This window comes from Struthio camelus, chromosome 1, assembly GCF_040807025.1.
Source record: "Struthio camelus isolate bStrCam1 chromosome 1, bStrCam1.hap1, whole genome shotgun sequence".
Taxonomy (NCBI): domain Eukaryota; kingdom Metazoa; phylum Chordata; class Aves; order Struthioniformes; family Struthionidae; genus Struthio; species Struthio camelus.
This window is the reverse complement of record NC_090942.1, coordinates 56,030,580-56,050,939: the sequence shown is the minus strand read 5'-3', so window position 1 is coordinate 56,050,939 and position 20,360 is coordinate 56,030,580. Positions and strand designations below refer to the sequence as shown.

General features: G+C 36.8%; 1 protein-coding gene across 1 annotated transcript in view; it reads right to left on the bottom strand.

Annotated features, from left to right (window-relative positions):
• The window catches only part of UBN2 (ubinuclein 2), a 55,702-nt gene that overhangs the window by 17,061 nt on the left and 18,281 nt on the right, over positions 1-20,360 (bottom strand). Inside the window, exons 4-13 of the mRNA XM_068940234.1 lie at positions 18,083-18,220; positions 16,962-17,074; positions 15,363-15,861; positions 11,767-11,837; positions 10,905-11,034; positions 9,513-9,631; positions 8,720-8,833; positions 7,214-7,357; positions 2,062-2,112; positions 592-634 (exon numbers count right to left, since the gene is read on the bottom strand). Coding sequence (XP_068796335.1) covers positions 592-634; positions 2,062-2,112; positions 7,214-7,357; positions 8,720-8,833; positions 9,513-9,631; positions 10,905-11,034; positions 11,767-11,837; positions 15,363-15,861; positions 16,962-17,074; positions 18,083-18,220 — 1,422 coding nt within the window. The remainder of the gene's footprint in view (positions 1-591; positions 635-2,061; positions 2,113-7,213; positions 7,358-8,719; positions 8,834-9,512; positions 9,632-10,904; positions 11,035-11,766; positions 11,838-15,362; positions 15,862-16,961; positions 17,075-18,082; positions 18,221-20,360) is intronic.

Sequence of the window (20,360 nt, the reverse complement as noted above, 5' to 3'; positions counted from 1 at the left end):
TCAGATGAAGATTTACTGTTGAATTTTCTATATAAAGGTACCTATGATACCTAGGTATCAGAGTCAGGTGTACTAATCCAATATTTATATTAAAAAACCCAGTGCTGTCGCTCCACAAAGATGACTACCCCACACAGTTAAGAATAATCTATGCTGCAAAGAACAGGATAGCTAATCTGATCTTTAGGCAAAATGACTACTGATTTCAGACAACACCCAGTCACGTTTACTGAGAACCTGTATCAACTTCTGTTATTCCCCCCCAAATACAGATTTTTCCAATGTTGCCAAATATAACGAGGTGAAAACAAAAACAAAGCACACAAACATTTTGAAACTTCAATGCAACTAGTACCTCTTCACAGTCTATTTTCAAAACTTATATAGTTTAAACTTAAGAGCTATACAGATAAGTCTTTTGTATTACTCGGTTTAAAGCCTACGTTACCAAATGAATAAGCTCTTACAGCATTTCCTTAAATTAGGATTTTCTAATGGAAACTTTCTGCCAGAATTTTTTTAGATCACAGGCAGAAAACTGTTCAAGTCAGAGTCACATCAAAGTCTTAATTTAAAACAGGCTGCATTTACCTTCACTTTGGGTTTAGGTGCCAGAATCACCTTCTTTTTTGCCCTAAAACAGAAGAGACAGATAAGCAAATCAGAAGACAAAAGACAGGCAAGTCATTTTAATATTAACTGTTACCCTGATTATATCCAAATAAACTATAAAGCTGGCGTCCAGTAGTCATCCTTTATAATATACTATCCTTGAGACAGAAATTGGGTTCAAGTGTCAGGAGGGTTGGGGGGGGCGGAGAGGGGTTGGAAAAGAGAATGAGCATACTTTTAGTCTATTTTCACTTGTCAGGTGTCTCTGTAGATATATTAGATATAAACACTCACGGAATTGTTGATATAATCTAGTGTATGTCAATGCAAGACACTTGTTTTTTTTACTTTTTCAGTTTAGAAAAAACTCAAAATATCAAGTCATTTCAGCCTCTTACAATCTTAAGATTTTGCCTACTTGGCAGAGCTTTATCCAGACTAAAATTACCTGTAACACCTATATAATTTCACTTTATATTGCCATCTTTTATCTCACCCCTTTTGTATTACATCAAACTACAAAAACAGTTGTGGTATGCGCCCCGCCCCCCATGCCAGCAAAGTGATTTGTTGCTTGTCAAATATAAAACATATCTAATTTGTTTGTTGCAGTTTAATATGCTTCTAGTCTTTTCTGCTATTTAAATGAACGTGACTGTGTCAACTGCAGTTATGCAAACAAGGGTAGCATTAATACTCCTCAGTTTCAAATTAGAAACTAAGCCCTTCTTACGTTCTTATCTCACTTCTATGTCCTCAAAAGGATCAACAGATTAACACCTTATAGTTCTCTCATGCGCCTTTCCAAAGCGATTTGGAACATGTCTGGTTTTAAAAAGTATTTATCTTCCTGAAGGTGGATCACTGATCAGTTTTAGTATTGTGTAGAAAAATAGCCTGTTAACTGTATCTATCACAAAAGTTGTAATTTAGTTATGACTTTGAATGCCATCTAGTTATTTGAACACTGACTTAATGATAACGGGTCCCCAGGGGGATACAGTGTTGTTCGAGAATCAGGAAGGTAAAATTCCATCAACATACAATAGTCTGCTGTTGGTAGGAGGTATTTCTGAGGAGAAGACGACCAGGAAATACTGCCGTCTGTGGGTTCAATTTGTTATGCTACATAGCAAAATTTAGGCAGTGTACAGCATTTTGAAATACTTTGATGAAAAGGCATTAATCCAAGAATGAATACCCACTTGAGATATTTAATCAACTCATGCTTGAGTTAAACTACAGTGCCCCAAGAACACTACAGGCACATGTTAAGGCATTAAAACTTTAGGAACTTCATAAATATCTTCCAAGAAACCCCTAAATATCTCCCTTCATGCTACCTCTTTCTGAACAGAGGGGAAGAGAAAACAGGAAAAGAGTAAGAAGCAAGCCACACAATGCTATGAACTACCTGAAGATACTAGCAATTGTCAATGTTATACTCACGGAGCAGAAGTGAGGTGATTGTGAACACTTCGACTTTCTTTAAAAAGCATCCTGGAAGAGGGGTGAGAAAAGAAACACAAGGTGATTCTACAGGGACAATCAGCATATGATCCCCAGGTACTCAGCTACCCTTAAATTTTCACAACACTTTGATTATCTGTCCTCAAATTAGATGGTAAGTATATTATCTGCATTGCTATTACAGTGGCAGTTACAGGCAGGCATAAAGAGAAAAATGTTAATTAAAAAGGGATTTACATTTAAAATTCTTAAAGTATTTTACATTTTACATTTAAAATACTTAAAAGTCAATGGCCAAGCAAAGTCAACATAACACCATTACCTCCTTCAGCAGGACAGAAGAAACATTTTGAATTCTCCCCCCTTCTCAGGGCAGTTAACAATAGTTCAAATATCAAATTAAGGATTACTTTAAACTCGTCACACTAACTACCCACACACTGATCACAGGTTTGAGTTTGCTGTTTTTCTTTTTTTTTCTTTTTTTTTTTTTTTTTCAAGTAAGGGGACAGGGGTGGGAAATCACAATAGAAGAGACACTCTTGTTTTAAGTTTTTTTAATATTCTGTATAAGCTATTGTGTACCGTTTCCGTGATATCAATTACACTGCATCTACATTTGCATTTTACTATAGAGCCAGTCGTGCAGCTCCATAAATGGCAAGACTCAATATAATAATCCCAAGAAAGTTCACATGCTTTTACTCCCATGTTATCAACTCCTGCTCTGGAAAGTTAGAACAATTCATGACCTGTACCTATACTACAGCTTGCTATCCAAATGCAGCTATAACCAGATAACTAATGAAAACTCACTCCCCTTCCCTACTCCCAAGTAGGCAAGCCTAGAGTGGTATTGCACAGAAACAGCCAAGGTTTTCCTACACCAATGTCATTATGTAAACACGGACCACATCTCAAGCAGCTGTCTAAACAGCTTTCACCACCGATAACACATCCTGTAGAGCTGCAACAGTTATGAAAAAATCCATGTATCCACAAGTCTCATGCAAACTAATACGAAAACATTAACATCCTAGCTATGGTTCCAATGTTTGCCATTCCACCGTTAAAACTTTCAGCTCCATGCTTGCATCTATTTTCTTCAGCCCACCAGTCTCCAAACCGGTATTACATTACTCTCCAGAGACTACTGAATGCCTATGAAAAACAGCAGGAATCGATACAGACTTTCCTCATTACAAGTTCAATTTGCCACTTTTGGAACTATCCATCTTCTCCAAACAATTTTCCCCCTCCCCCACACTTTCTCCTTGGTGCTTTGTCTTTTCCTTAGTCTTTTTCATTTCTGGCATCCCAAACACTGGTAATTTGTAATGCCACGCTTCAAAGTTCAAGACAAGAAGTGTAATTACTACAAGGACAGAAATCAAAAGGTACGATGCACAAAAGGACAGAGTAACACACACACATTCTAAAGCAAAAAACATGCTTGGAAAATAATCACTCTATGGCATACATATTTTTTAATGCTAAAGGTCATGAGATGCTTCAGTATGAGACTGTTTCTCTGATTACGATTTCAGGTCAAGCGCGCTGCCTGAATCGCACAGGAGCTCCCACCAGAACTACCAAAAAAATGCGCCACAAGTCTACTTGCGAGATCATCTTCAAAGATGACAAAACTCTTGGAATTAATGGAAATAGAAGTAAAAGGGACAGGAAGCCTATTTTAAACATATACATAGATTGCACAGTTTTTTTAGCTAGATATGGAATTAACATGCAACCTGTTTATATAAAAAGGATTTGGAATCCTTTAGGATGAAAGGTGTTTCTCTAAATCCATGTATATCACAATAAAATTTCCTGGGGCAGAGTATGGAAGGTATGCATATTAAAAAAACACACGCACACAACAATGGACATTGTACTTGTGATACACTTGGGCCAATGAAAACAGTACATCTTACAGCTGAAGTTACCACTGAGGTACCCTTACCTCATGCTTCTGCACTAAGCTACAGGGAACAATGTCTTTAAGAGAAGAAGAAAAATAAACAAAAAGCACTTTACTGAGTTGAACCTACAAAGTTTGGGTACTGTGGACCTACTTGAATTAGTAAGCATTTCTTATGAAATACATGTTTACCTGTCAGTAGGCCATTTTTAATACAAAATGTCTGAATTTTCTCCAGTTTCTGTAGCTCCTTCTTGCTCAAGGCCGCACATAGAGCTACAAAACGTAAGCCTTCAGCATGATCATCCCTACCATAACGCCCCAACAAGATGAGGAACTTATAGCACCCAGGAGATGAGTAATTATTGTATTAGGGGTTACCATTGTCAGATCCTAGGAAATATTTGCTTTTCCTCTTTCCACGCATAACTGTTTGCCTACAAGTTACAATAGATCATTTCTTAAATGGAGAGTAGAGAAGTGCTCCCCTGGATCTAGAATCATTTCTGTAGGAAATCATTTACACTACAATGCTGTAATATCATGTCCCTGATTATTGATATAGCCTGTCACGCGCCAGGAAAGATGCTTTTACTACTGCCTTGCAGAAAAAGCATTTACTGGTTTATCTCCTATGTAGCCAGTTAATTGAAAAGAATTTGCTTAGTATACGTTATAGCCAAAACATTGACAGATTCACAAAGCACAGTACAAATCTTATTTTATCTAAAACTCTATTTCTATACATCCCTCTTTACCTGTTTGAAAGAGGGCTGTAAGTTGGACCATTCAATTAACAGAAACGCACGTCAAAGCTGAATGCATCAAAATGCAATAGTATACAACCGCTATGGAATAAACACACATTCAACAAGCATGATGAAGTTAAAGCTAGTTGTTCTGATCAGTGACTTCCAGAAAGGGAACAAAACGCTTACCATTCCTTTTCTACCGACTGGCAGTTTTATCATGCAGGAGTCGACATCCATATTCTCTTTCTTACAATATAACCTTTGACAAAACATTTATCTACCTTTTGGCCCAGTCATTACAGTTTGGTCATCACCTGTTTCACACAGTTACTTACTCCTGTTTGAAGCAGATTTTTAGACAGAAAGCAGCCTGAGTTTTATGGAAAGGAAAGAGCTATCCTATAAAGGACAGATGTCCATTTGCTTCTGAAAAGCCCAAAATACAAACAGTGGTTCCAGTGCAGATGGTCTTGTTACAGTACAAAACTATTTCTTCTCTTGTCAGGTCCCCAAAAATAGTAAACTGTTGACTTGCTTTCACTGGGCACATAAGAACATCCAGTTTTCTGACAGAAACACTGAAAGCAACAAATTCATCCATTGCAGTTATAATATGTTAGAGCTTAAGGGTTATAACAACATAGTTGATTTGTGCTTTGAAATCAACATAACTGGTGTACAAGCCTTGATATCTCACAACAGCGAGATAAACATTTCAGACAGTGGAAAGTGGTTTTCCAGAGTTTAGCCTAGAATCTTTACAGACAAAATATGAAATATTCCTAAAATTTAGGACTGAGAACAAGTAGTCTCTCCTTCAGACACCTCCCAGAAGTATGCAGGATAGGATGCAAATTATACATTTAGATATAAAAACAGTAATGATTGATAAAGTACAACTCAATAAAAAACATGCTTGATGGAAGTCTTCCACAGTGTTCAAAATAGTTTCTAGATGCAAGTACAGGATGATCTATACGTGAATACATATCACTGTGGTATCAAAACTGCCCAGTTTGTGGTATCAAAACTGCCCAGTTTGTGGTATCAAAACTGCCCAGTTTGTGGTATCAAAACTGCCCAGTTTGTGAACAAACCATGCTGGTCAACAGAAAGTTATGTTCAAACAGCTCTTATCATTGCTTTATTCCTTGAAACCACTTTTAGAGAAAGTTTAAATACCTGATAGAACTTTTAAAGCATACTTACCCTATGGAAAGGGTACCTTATATGCTATAATGTTTTCAAATACAATGTTTTGACATGCTTCACTTACACATTCTAGAATGACCACACACCTTCACCTGACTACTTCACTGCTATCATCAGTGATCTCTCTGCATCTTCTCTTAAGCAAAACTGCAATTTCATGTCTTGTCTACTTCAGCAAAGCCTTCCAAATAGGTTAACATTTTACTGACGTATTCATCGACATATTTACTATATAAAGTTAGATCCTTGAATAAAAAATAAGCCTCTAGTATGCCAAGAAATGTAGTATTTCATTTGTTCATTTCATTACTATTTCACAAGCAAGTTATTACACCCTCATTTTTTACACTGACTACTCAGTGTAGTTATTTTTACAACTTGATACAGATTTGACTAATTTATACTCAACATATCCTTCAGCAAATCTATTAGTACTGTTATATCACCTAGCTTTCACACTTACGTAAAGATTTGATAGAAAACTGTCTTGTGATGGGTGCTACAGAAGGAAAGGATTCAAACTTGTCATATGTATTTGCTTCTTTTCTCCTCCCACTTCAAAATGCTTGAGAATTTTGCCAAATTTGTATTTCAGAATGACTGGTTATCTCATTTTATTCTTGCTCTGCGTGGTTGTTCCCTTCTTAATACATCAGTAGGAATCAAGCACAAGTTTTCACTAAGAACACTGGTGTATTTTGAACAGCGGCACCACAGAGCATCCTGATTGTACATAGGAAATAAGAGTACAAAACTTGCTATAAAACGTGTTTTTTTTTGTTTTTTAAAAAAAACTCTGGTGTTGAAATTCCGGTTTATAAATTTAAAGTCTATGTATTTTGTAAGCAGTCTGAGATGCAGTATGACAGATAACACTGCTTTCTGTATCATCCTCCATCACAGGAAAAGCTTTCCAAGCAGTCACCCTTTTCTCCCTCCCAAAAAGGAGCATCATGGACAATGTTATGAACGTTAGTAAATTCAGTCTCTGGCAGATGACTAAAGGGAATAATTCTCCAAGAAAAGCAGTGTTCTTTCAACTCTCAAGCTTCCACACAAGATGGAAACTTTACTTTTGAAAAAACACATCCACTCTTCTATAATATTCCAGTTGCACTGGCATATTTTGAACTTTTAAACAATCCTTAACGTCAGTAGTACATGGATGAATGAACTGTATCACAACAAATAAGGTTCAGGAAATAGTCACAACACAATAAATAGATATATCAAGTGTGTATCTTACCTTGCCTGCATCCAGCCTTTAGGCCAAAGTGGTTTCACCTCTGTTTCCATAAAGGTTTTGAGGTAATCTTCAGCAGATTGACTTCTATTTGGCTCTAGCTCATAACATCCCAGCTTGATCTTGACAAGATTACACAACAAAGACCTAAAGAAAAAACAAACACAGAGCAAACGTATTGAAAGAAATAGTCCTTTCTAAAGCTCAGCAGAAAAGCCCTGAGAAATGGAAGAACTAACGCTGTATAACTGCTATCCACTGGCAGTTATAGAAAGAGCTCATCTCTAACCATTTTTTGGTTTAACACTTACCTCTAACATGTTTGCTACCATAACTGGTACATTTGTGCCCTGCCACTATTCTCCTCAGTTTCCATCAGGCCTTATAGCTCATTTCTTTTTATCTTTAGTAACTTTTTGTATTTATTCCCACATCACCTTTGTGGTCTCCTCACACCTGAGATGTCTTCTCTCACTTTGCCAAAAGCAAGTGATGAATCCCATTCTACACTTACTATTTCAACAGAACAGCTTTTCTGACAGGGATGCTGTTTTTTTTTTTTAGTGTCCTTAAAAAAAAAATTAAAATTGCACAGATTTAGACACCGTTCACCCTTCTGAGCCTCATGAAAAGGCTGAACTGAAAAAACAAAAGACTTAAATATCTCGTCTCTAAATATGGCTCTTCCAAGCCAACCCAAGCTATGCTGGTTATACATATTCCAAAAAGCTCGCGTCCCTGTTGTCCTACCATAATATGGATGAATAAAGATTTATTTTGAGAAATCCAATGGCATGTTCTAAATAATACTCTTGCTTGTTCTATAATCAGCTTACATCTTCCATGGGAAATGACTAGTTTAGTGGGATCTGCTTGCTAAAAAGCATATCTCTCTCTTAAATAATCTAAATAATCCTGTTTATCAATAAAATCTACTCTAGGAAATAGAGCAATGAGACTGCAGCATTTCGGACAAGAATCTGTGCTGCTGCTCTCCAGAGACAACAGATTTTTTTTGTCCAAAGGAGATGTAGCCATCACATATTCTGAATTCTGGCTTGCCTGAGAACTGGGAAGCCTGCCAACACAGCACAGCCAATTTTGGTGGTCTCTGTTATCGTGACAAATCTTAACTGCTCTTTGGATGACAGTGTTTTGTGACAGCGTTCCTAGAGTGGCGTGAAGCAGCTGTAACTCTGCTTACACTTCTGTTCTTTGCTTAAAGCAGCCCATGGTGTTAGCACCAGAAAAATTTTCCTGCCTTTGGACAAATCACATCAATAAGCAGTGAAAAAAAAAGAGTTGGGCATGATCTTGCCTTTCAAGTTAAAGAAAAGCGTGTGCAGCTTTCTAGCTTGCCTATTTTGCCCCAATGCTCTCCAAAGGTTCAATGAACTGTGCTTCTGAGAGGATTATTTATTAATAATGTATTGTGCAAAATCATCACCCTGGTGATCCTATTATGAAGGCGGCGAAAAATCTTGGTGGAAAAAGGTAGTTTCAGCTCACCTCACTGTATCATCCCAGTGAAACTTTTTTCTGGGCCCCACAACCCTCTTTCCAGGCTTTTCATCATCATCTTCCTCTGATCCATTTTTTTCTCGTTCATCTTCTGCTTGCAACCTAAGTTTAGAACAATTGTTTTCTTTATAGGTACATGACACAGATACAAACTGCTTCCTTAAATAAGGAATTAACGTCCTGTGTTAGGTGCCAGAAAAAAGGGGCCTGTCTTCAGATTCTCATTATACCCTTCTAGGAAGGGTAAACAGTTCATCTTCCTCTTCCCTATTGCTTTGTGGTCCTCACTATCATGAGGAAAAGGGGCACACTGGATGGACGTCATCAGGATGCTGATGATAAACTTCAAATAGTGCCTCTACGTGGAGACAGAAAGAGGCAGAAGCATGAATTCGTTGATCAGCAAGTCTAAAATCAGTTAGCTAGGAGGGAAACAACTACAAGGAACAAGAACAAAAGCACAAAAGACAGTCAAAACATGAACGCATCTTCCTTCTATTGTCTCTCTATTAATCTAGCATGCTGAGGTCTCCGGTATCCCCCTCACAGAGTACAATTTCTTTCTCTCATGATCGATACCATTCATTTAACAGGATTTCTTTCTAGAGTAAGGTGATCACCTCATTTAGATGAAACTTTAGGTACTTTGTACAACTCAAAACTTACAGGCATGCACAAAGAAACTGGAGCATACTACTTTGAGCTCAGGGAATGAACAACCTGGTGACAGGCTTCCAGCTGGCCTCTAGAATGGTCACGTACAGATTCCAGAAGTACCTACTTGGCATTCTTGGCTTGATTACGGGCCTGACAATCCTCTTGATATTTGCATAACTGTTCAGGCATGACATTACTGACAGCCAGTTTCAGCTTTTGCAGTGGTTCTCTCAAACGGTCATCCTGGGAAAACACAAACACCAAAGCGATCCTATTAGACACAAAGTAAAGTGCATTTCAGATCATTCGAGAAATTATGTTTTTCTCACTCCCAAGTGGCAATACTTCCAGTACTAACTATTGACTGCAACAGTCGTTTCCTACATGACACTTCATTAATTCTGTAAGGTCTGCCAACAATATGAACGTGCATATGCTTGTAACTTCTCATACAATTAATGTAGTCTTAAGCCCAGAAATCATGAAAGGTTGCCACATACAAGGAACCACTTAAGGAATATTATGGCATGATCTCTTTAAACAATCCTTTTCAATCAAAAGAGGCAAGAAAAACTGAGTGGATAAAGCAAGACGACTGGACCAAAGAGTATCCCAACACTTGCAAATAAGTAATGAATCAAGTCTCCAAAAAAAAAAAAAACACTCTGGTATAAAAGTCTTCTGGGTAATGAGCAAAATCAGGACTATGTATATAATATTATTTCCAAACATTAAAGTGGTACCATACTATACACTTACCTATATTTTTAAATTCTCTTCCTACATCATCTGACTTTGCATTATGAGTCATAACCATTTCCTGAGAAGAACTATAATACTATGTGTTATTATGTCCTACTGCTGAATGCAGAAACAGCACGTGAAACTTTTCCCTCCTAGTATGTTCTTAGTTCTCTGCATTCACGATCCTCAGATCCTCTGCAAGTCTTACTTCTGATCTCATCTAAAGAACCAGGTCAGGATACTTTAGGTCACAAATATCATTTCTATTCAAGAGGAGAGCATATATATTCTTTAAAAAAAAAAAAGCAACTGTAAATGAAACAAAGTACTTGCAAGATTGAAGCACAAAGGCAGTACATCGGTACAAACAATATAAGCTAGGTCATCTAACATCAACCTATCCTTTTTTTTCTTGGAACAAAAATGAACACAGCGGTAATTTTAGTCCTAACTATGGACTAATAATAGTCCTAACTATGATCACTGTGGGTCTCTAGTTCTGCTACTTCGATATGTACTCCGTATCCAGCTTTCAAAATGAAAACATTTCATTCTTATACACAGAAAGGTCTAAAATATTTAGCAAATACTAGTTCTCAGAATAGCCACAATAATAGGAACACAGAAAAACAGCATTTAAAACAATCTAGCGACTGATTAAAAAAAAATTTTGCTTCACTGGAGACCGCGTAGCTGCTGTTCTATCCTTCTGCACTCTGTCCTCACTACTACACAACTGACTTATGCTGGAGCTACTCTTCCCCGCCGTTACCTGGACATTGAGGTGTAACTTCTTCAGACGCTTTATCAGTGTGTCCTTATTGCATGGCACAAAAGCCTCAAGGTGAGAGTACACTCCATTGCGGATGGCAGGATTTATCTCCTGTAACTGTAGCTCAATACTGACAAACAAACAAGAGACAGCCAACTAGTGAGGCACTCCAAGATGAAGATGACGACTGAACAAAAACCTAAGGAAGTTTCGTATGCACAACACATTCTGGCTATGCATACTAAAAATAGCAGCTTGGGATATATTTTCAGATGCATTAAGTTATTAACCTTTTAAAAAGGAAGAAGTCTTAATCAATGGTGAGAGACCATTCAAAAGACTTTCAGGGACATACTTTCCCAGCAATGTTGAACACTGACATTCAAATTTAATTTCCTCCCGCGATTTCACATCAAGCTTGATTCAATTTTGGCTATTACTGTTTCCAGAGATTACTTTTTGTTTCATAGAGTAAGAACAAAGAACTTGCTATATCAGATGCTTGGTTGAAGGATTACAGAGTCAGAAAAGTCTGCATTTTCCTTCATAAAAGCTGAAGGCATTTAAGTTTATGAAAATGTGGGACAGGAAGAAAATAATGGTAGAGTTCTGTTGAATTTTGCACACAAAGTCAAGGACACAGGGCACTACAAAACACTTTACAGTGGATAAAGACAGACAGATACTTAGGACAGGAATTGTATTCATATACAAATCTCTTTCACTAGTAACTAGCTTAGACTGATCTGTCTTCATTGACTGTTAAGATCTTTTTAGGAACATTCTCAGTAATACCTCCTCTCCCATACTTTTCCTTTCACCCCCTTTTTCAAAAGGGGGAGTTGTACAGATAAGCACTTACTCCAGCAGAATATTATTCATGTCTTGTGTGAAAAATTTTTTCCTGCCTTCTTCATCAAACATCTTTGCGGCCTGAAAAGACAGCAATAAAAAGTACCCAAATGTTCATAGCACATATTATCCCAACAAACTTAACATCCTCAGCTTTACAGCTTTATCACATTATTATTTTCCAGAGAACGGCATTACATGAAAAACAAACTGTTCTCAGCTATCTGGAAAAGGAGGTGAAGATCACATTCATATCCAAATAAAAACTCCTCCTTGTTCTAAGGCAAGTAATCATTCTACTTGAAATCTGCCTAGATCACTGAGGTTAACATGCTATTCTCGTTAAAAACACTGAAGAAAAAAAAAAAAAAAGAGCTTTGTTTTAATATCTCACCTAAAATAATATCACCAACAGTAACATTCCGGTATCACTGTTTGCTTAAAAAGAAGATCATTGCTTGACAAATCACTCTGCTCTCGATCCATATAAGGCTTCTTTTCTTCCTTTATTATTGTGCCTGGCCCAGTCATAACTTCGCAGTGTTCTGAGACAGATCATCTCAACCTCTCAATGCAATTTCTACAAGGGAATTATGTATGCTAGAGGAATACCTCATCCCTCTTTTCTGGTGCTGTCCAGCATTCTCTCCATCTTTAGACTTGGGGAGTGAAGATTGGAACTGTGCCCCACTCTAATACTTTTGTATTTTTGTCTGGTCTCTTCCTGACTCTGTTTGGGATGGAAAAAAGGCAAGCTTACTCCTATATATACTACTTTTTATTAAGAGTTTTTCCTGGTCTCTCAGGAAGGCCCATGCAGAATCCCTTTAGTTTTGCTTCTAGATTCCTATTTTCCACAAACCACAACAGCTTCTAGGAGAAAATCACGTCAATTCCCTGCAGCATTCTACAAAGTCAGTAAGATCTTCCCTCTAGTGTTCTTCTACTCCTCAAATTTATGGGAGTCAAGAGAGAAAACACTTTTAAATGTCCTTATTTTCTTACTATATTCTGGCCCTGGGACCAGAAAGCCAATACCCAACGGGTCTGGAAAAGGGTGAGCATACAGAACAGCATGCAAGTGTGATACCATACTGAATGCCAAACATTAGAGGCAGTCAGCATGCTACAAGACTGACTATTCAAGTAAATTTAAAAGGCTCGATAATTCTGCCTTTAAAAAAGTAGCTAGTTGGCTGTGACAACATTGCTAAAAACTGCAAGTAAATAAAAGTGTTAACTTGATAAAATTCCTTTATTACTATGAAATACTCATGTTCTTGCTCTTTGTAACTGACCCATCTAAATTAGAAAGAAAAGTATTTTCTATGATTAGGGACTCTATATCACACAGAAAAACAGGAGTCTGATACTTCATCAGAATTCATGCATTAGCCCATTGTCTTGTATGCTTTGTCATTTCTGTTATGAACATCTAGGGAGTTTTTTTTTCATTTCCTGTAAGGACTATACTTTACTTGCTACTTTTTACTGTAAAGTCAGTTGCTGAGGGTAGAGTACTATCTGTTTAAAGAATACTGAAGCCTTTGTTCTTAAAAAAATAGTTACGGATGTTTTTAAGTGATAAGATATCAAAAAGAAAACAAGTTTGGAAGTCTTAAATCCAGTATCTTTAAGAATAACTAATACAACAATTAACATCTTAAGGTTTATATAAAAGTGGGAGGAAAGATATGCTTTGATGCTTGGGTCCTAGGGAGACTTTAAAGCTGATTTCAACATTATAGTCATACAGCACAGTGCGCTGGTCTTTGAGGAGAGTTACACTGGGAGATTCAAAAACACATTGCTATCACTGAACTTTTTGGTCCAAGGATAAGTTATGTGGACAGCTATCTTGACAATACAAAAAAAGCCACCTTATTACTTTCCTGCTGGTGTACTGTATTATCTTCTGCCAAAGTAGTTCAGAACTGCCCACTTAGGAAACTAGAAGATATGAAAGGAGGTTGGAAGTTTTTAATTGTATCCAGCCAATGGCTTTCTAATAAGTTTTTTAAAAAGAACCTATTTTATCCAAGTATATCATAACTTCATGGAACACAGGCTTTTGTCTACAGCTTTGTAAGCTTTTTAGCTTTCTTTGTACTAAAGAGCACTAAAGCTGCAAGCCTCAAACCTTTTTTTAAAAGTTTATAGGAATCACTTTTTTCCTGCTTTTTCAGAAAAATATTCTACCTCAATGATAATGTTTCAGCTGATGACAAATTGTAGGGGGTAAGGAAGTTGCATTTTTAGGTCAACGTGCAGTGTAGTTCTCTCCCAAATATGAGAAAACATATGGCTACTTCCTACTCCCATGAATAGACTTGCTCTGCTCAGCCAGCTCGACACTTCCACAAGACAACACAGTGATTAAAAGCAGAAGACTGTAGGTTTCCTGAAAGCAACTGAATTAACACTTTCTGCAAATAGGCTGGCTTGCTATATCATGCAGCAGAGCGAATTTGGGGTAAGCCACTAATACTTACTAATTTTTGGCCTAATCCAGCTCTTCTTCTGTTCTACTAAAAACTTATTGCTGACTCATGGCAAAGTTAATCTGAAAACTCAAAAGTAGACAAAATCTTCTGACTTGCTTTAATAAATATTAATCCCTTGGCTACAGGTAACTCAGTACATTTCAAAACAACTAAGAACACTGTAAGAAGTTTACATACAGGTATCAGAGTAACGATAACCACATCTAACAAACAGCAAAGCAACCTTTGCTACTGTTTACATTATTGCTTTCCAAAAAGGTGGTATGGTGAACTACTTTTTCAGTGCTTAAGAGCTACACTTTATTCTGAGTAAGGAAAAGCTACACTTTATTCTGAGTAAGGAAAAGCTACACTTTATTCTGAGTAAGGAAAAGCTACACTTTATTCTGAGTAAGGAAAAGCTACACTTTATTCTGAGTAAGGAAATATTTGCATGTAGAATCAGAACCTGAACTATCAAACAAAAAATTTATTCTTAAGATAACAAACACAACTGAAACAAAGAGCATAATAAAATACCTTAATACATCTGTTCCTTTTAAATAAGCTCTTAGGATGCTTGGAATCAGGGGATCTAATATTTTCAATTAGTATTTTTGAAAAATATTTGGACTCCATTCCAGCCTTCCAAAAGGAAAATATTCAGATATATATTTTTAAACTGACAAATTAAGAACATTCAAATTACAGGGCTAGAATTCAAGGCCAATATTGGATTGTAAGCTGCAGTGTTTCAGGTTTCTTCTCCAATACAAATGAGAGCAACCATTCATTTTACCAACTATTAATTCAAAGTTAAAGAATGGGAACATTTTACTGACACTCCCATTATGGAAAAATATTACAAGTTACTGTATATAGAAGATTAAGCAGAAAACCTTATTTCCACCGGGAAATATCTCCTCAACAATTAACCTGTATCATCTCTGTGGTCATATTTGCCTCAGTCTAATTACAGCCATTAAGATCAACAGTAAGATCAATGCTACATTTTTTAATGTTTCAGCCAGTTTTTCTGAGGATGACAGCTCAGGCCCTAGTTATTCTTCCTTGTTCTCTCAGATCCTTGAATGCAATCCCTTACCAGTGAATTCATACTTACTGTTCGAAGGTCTCCAATGCGCTTTTCAAGAAGCATAGGCAGACCTTCTGGGAGGGCCGGCACCTGCTTGGGTGTCATGACCTGAGAGGTGTAGGTTGCCTGAGTGACATTTCCATTTTCTCCTGACAGCTCAGATACTGGGCTGCCATCAGAAGTGCCATCAAGCAACTTGTCAAAGTCAATGTCTCCCAGAATCTCCAGGGCACTTTCAGCTTCTTGCAGGAGCTCACGTTCATTTGTGCTACCAAAAATGGAGAGGACAGGATCACTGATCCTCAGGTTCAAGTCAGAGATATCATTTCCTGCACTGAGAGAGGAAGAAGGAATTTTACTAGGGGTAGAGGTTGCAATAGTCACTGGAGGTTTTGGACCAGATTCCTTCTTCCTCATGGCTTCCTTCTCCTTTTGAAATTTACGGATCATGGCAGCCAGAGAAAGTGAGTCTTTATATAATTTCTTTTTCTTCTTTTCAGACTTGTGTGAATTTAAGGCCATTACTCTGTAGAGAAAAAGAAATCTTTCATTAGAGTGCATGTGACTTCCAAAGCCTTAGCCATCTTCAGCAAAAATGTTCAGTACAATTAAAAGAAATTAGCAGGGGGAAGTGAGCATCTTGTGATGGGTGACAGAATAATCTGAAGATGGAAGCACAAAACCCTTGTCACTCATGTGATTCCATGCTCTCCAATTTTTTTTCCAAGTTTTGCACGCATTAAGGCAAAGCTTATTTACTCTTAACTTCTCAATTTAAGCATGGAGAGACTGGCACCACTGCTAAAGTTACGGCTAATCTATGCCTCTAAAACATTTTAAAATTTGCCTGACTCTTGAATGGTGGTAGCTTGCTTTAAGCGCAGGTGTGCTACATGGGTTAAACAAATTCTCTTGACTGCTAACAATTTTTGTCATACAGGCTCAACATTTATGTGCTAATCAAATTGAGCACTTTTCCCTAAATCACCACCAGGACAGAAACAGTATCAATAACAAATTTTCAATACCAACTCAAATATTTATAAGAATAGTACAGCTTTCATTCAAGGGGAGTTTTTCTGAACCAGTTAAGTAAACCCATCACCTTAATCATTCCATACAAGCCTCAGAAGACAGGAAAGCTCACACAAGATAAATTTAGTAAGAAAGATAAATAAAACAAAAGGTAAGTTTAGTAAGAGACATGGAGAATATTTAAACTGTGTTTACATTTTTCCAGAACAGGAGTCTAGGGATAGGGGGAAAAAAACATTTTTCACTGGAAGATGGAGAGGAAAGATATGATTTTTTTACTACTACAAGGCCTGGGATAGAACAGTAATGGATAATTCTATTCATAGACTCAGAATTTCTTTTCCATAATTTATCTTTCCATGCTTTACTGTTCATCATTACAAATTTTGTGGGAGTTGAATTAATTTTTTTTTTTTAAATAAGCTTGTAGAACTAATTTATAAAAAACATGAGTTTCCAAACAAAACCTGTTACCTCTTAATTATGGCTGAAAAAAAAAAAAACCCCACAACCCCTTTATTCTAAAAAGCTATGAAAATCTCACTATGGTACGCAAACTTCTGAAAAGTCCGTCTAAAGAAAGAAACCTACCCCAACTGCTTAGGAACTTTCATTTTCCGAGGCTTCTTCTCCTTTTCTGTCTCTTCGTCTTTCCGCTTGCGCTTCTTCATTCCACGGTCTTCGCTTTCTTTTAACTTTGCTATCTACAAAGCAGACCAAATAAAGGACAATGTTTTTTCCAACCTACAAGGCTTTTACAGCAAGAAGCATTTGATTTTCCCTACATTTTCCGAATCAAAGCTGACATTACTATAGTAGAGCAGAGAGAAGAAGGAAGGAAAAGGACAGACAGGTAAATAACAGTCACCTTTTCATCTGAAAATAACCCAATACCTTCCTTGCACTTTCTTTCTGTTTCTATTTACAAATTTATCATAAGTAGCTATTTAATTTACATTTTTCCAGTCATGGAAAAGTACCTCAATATGTGAAAGGCCAAACAGTAGAACTAGATTCCTAAGTAACAACTGCAGTTACTGACAAATTGCCATTGTTAATCTTTCTAAATAGCTATTTAATTCAGAGTTTTCAATAATAAAACTATTTTCCAGCTCCTAAAATTATCTAATAAGTTAAAAAGAAAAGCTAAAATGCAGGAAAGGACAGAGAAAATAGAAAATTCTAGGAATGCTATGAATGGAACTTGTGAATGGCATGTGCAAATAGTTATGCTGGCATTGATCAGAACTTCTGAAAGTACATAGAACAATACACTGTGCGAGAGCATATAAGCTTATTTTAAAATAGCTAGTTTTATAAGCTGAACTGCATTTTAACAGGTATTGTGTTAAGTGTTATTCTGAATATTAGGCACCATTACAAATCATGCAAATTTTAGCAAGATGGTAAGTGTAGTGTTGGGGCATTTTCACTTTTTCATCTTACATAAAAACACTCATGTAAAATTAAGGAACTATCTATCACTTCTTAAAATGGATGGGCTCAACTCATTTGCCTGCCTACCTGTAGACATCATGAGTTATTTCCCCAATGCTTGTACATTAGCCACAAAACAGAAGTTGCTGTAGAAGAATACTGTGCATCACTCTGCTTTCAGCCTCCTCATCTGAGACATTCTAAGTATGTCAAATCTTTCCCAGTCTCCACCTAGCCATAAGTTCTCTACGCAAAGTACAATTAATAGTTCTCACTTTAGGTGGCCTGTGCTTTTTGTCTTCTGCAAAGTCTTCATCCTCCGAGTCAGATGCCTGGCGGAACTGCAGTGTACCAGTGTTGATATAAAACCCTCCATATTTGGTTGTCAGTGATGCAGGAACCAATTCATCATACTGGGCAGCAAACAGAAGGTAATGGGTTTATTAGTATTTCTTAATAAAATGAATAGGACATTCATTTACAAGTCCCTACAGATGAAGAATTAAATACAAGTACACAGTACAGCTTCATAAGACCAGAAACAGGAAACTAATGCTGTTGAAAACTTATCGGCCAGGACATAGAACATTAACGTTACAGAATAGCCTTCCTACTTTCAAAGCCAAGTGTTATATTTGGAAGAAGAGAAAGCACTAAACAAAACCAAAAAAACTGCTCTCTGAAGGGAGTGAGGATGGGCACATAGGCATTTTTTCCTCTGAGGAGACAATCTTTTAACTAGTTTTCCCTGGTACTCCATCTCTGACAGTACCTTATGCTAGAAGGTTAATCTCAACAGGCATAAGCCATTTGAATAACTGAATATCAGCTGCCTACGAGCAGCTTAACTTCACTGTTTATTGGCTAGTTTTGGCTGGGCAGTAGGCAGGCACACAGCAAACTATTTTAGTCTACTACAGCTTTAAAGGCATGCTAGAGACATCACTGGTTTACAAAAAAATTTTGTAGAAACATTACCTCTATACACTTTAAATGGCAAGTTTCAAACTTCTATTAAATGTCCTTCAATTTTACAAGAAAAACCGTGCAGTTTATCTTAGTGTATGAGTAACGGAAGGTATTGCTATCACAGGCCTTTTAGTTATCTCTAAGTGAAAGACAGCTATAAACACTTATTTCCAGAATCTCTTCCTTGTATCTTAAAAAAGTAACAATGGAAGAAGTCCAATATATATCAGAATTTTACAGAATTGGATATTATTATATACAGGAAACAGAACTGAAAATATCAGAGATGTTTACTTTTGCAAGATAAGCATAAAACCCCTCTCAGATTATATGCTTTTTTTCATTGAGACAGCCACAGTAACGCTCAAATATTTTTCCCCAGTTAGTTTTTATTAATACATAGCTCTGCAGTGCATGTCACAGGTTCATATTGTCCCAACACGCTTCACATGCAATACCTCTAACAAGGCTACCTGCTCACATATCTATCCCCTCTTTTAAAGTTCTTGGCAATTTTCTTCTGTTAAAATAACCTCAGATATGACAAACTTTAATTAATCACAGTATCTGTTACCTTATTTATGATTTTTGGTGTTGAATATGACATGGTCTACTATACAAATACTACTGTGACAGGACTTGTTCTACTGAAAGTCAGATATTTTCACTCTGTTTACGCTGTTTTGAAGCCATGAAAGGTTGCAGTCTCTTGCACACAGTGCTTTATTTTGCATAGTACTCAATACACATGGAGGACTTCTCAAGTTAAATTACAAAGCCGTATCTCAAAAATATTACAGTCCAAAGATATATAGGAAAAGAGGTCAATGTTAAGTATAGTGGAAGACAGAAGAATACTACTATTTTATGAACAGCAGCTTCTTAAGAATCTGATATTCTCCCCCAAGCATTATCATAACCCAGGTAATCTCTAGTAAATATCTTGTTATTGGTAAAGTTTCAAAAAGGTTAAGACGACTCATAGAGCCTTTATGCATAAATACCAACAAAGCATATCATGAAAGTATTTACAAGCGAAACAAGGGAGGGTCGCTTGACAATGCCATTACCACTATGTAGAAGAACAACGTTGCCCTGATCTACTTCAAACTCTTCTGGTTTTGGCTTTCAAATACTGAAAATAGCAAGATGGTGAACTTCAGCGACCAATACAATTCTGGAAGCTATAGCCTATCTGGAGGCATAAAACAGGATGTCTGTGCAACACGCGTGCCAACAAAAGGTAAAGGAGGAAGCGTTTACAGGACCCAGAAAACATTGCATTGTTATTGCATGTGTCTGGTCATTGTAATAACCAAGAATCAATTTCTGCCCTTCTTTTGTTAAAACCCTACTCTTTCTTTCACACTTTAAAGGCGTGCACTCAAGCAGAAGAAAAAGGCAATTCCAAGTTACAGCTGCAAGCAATGGAGCAAGTATGGTAGCATGGCCAAATGATTAAGAGTTAAGTAGGATACATGAGAACAAAAACACTTGTTACTTTGAAGCTTCAACCAGCAGGCCTTCCACTGCAAGTGTATTAAGACAGACTATGTGCTGGATTTCAACAGGCTGAATAAATTA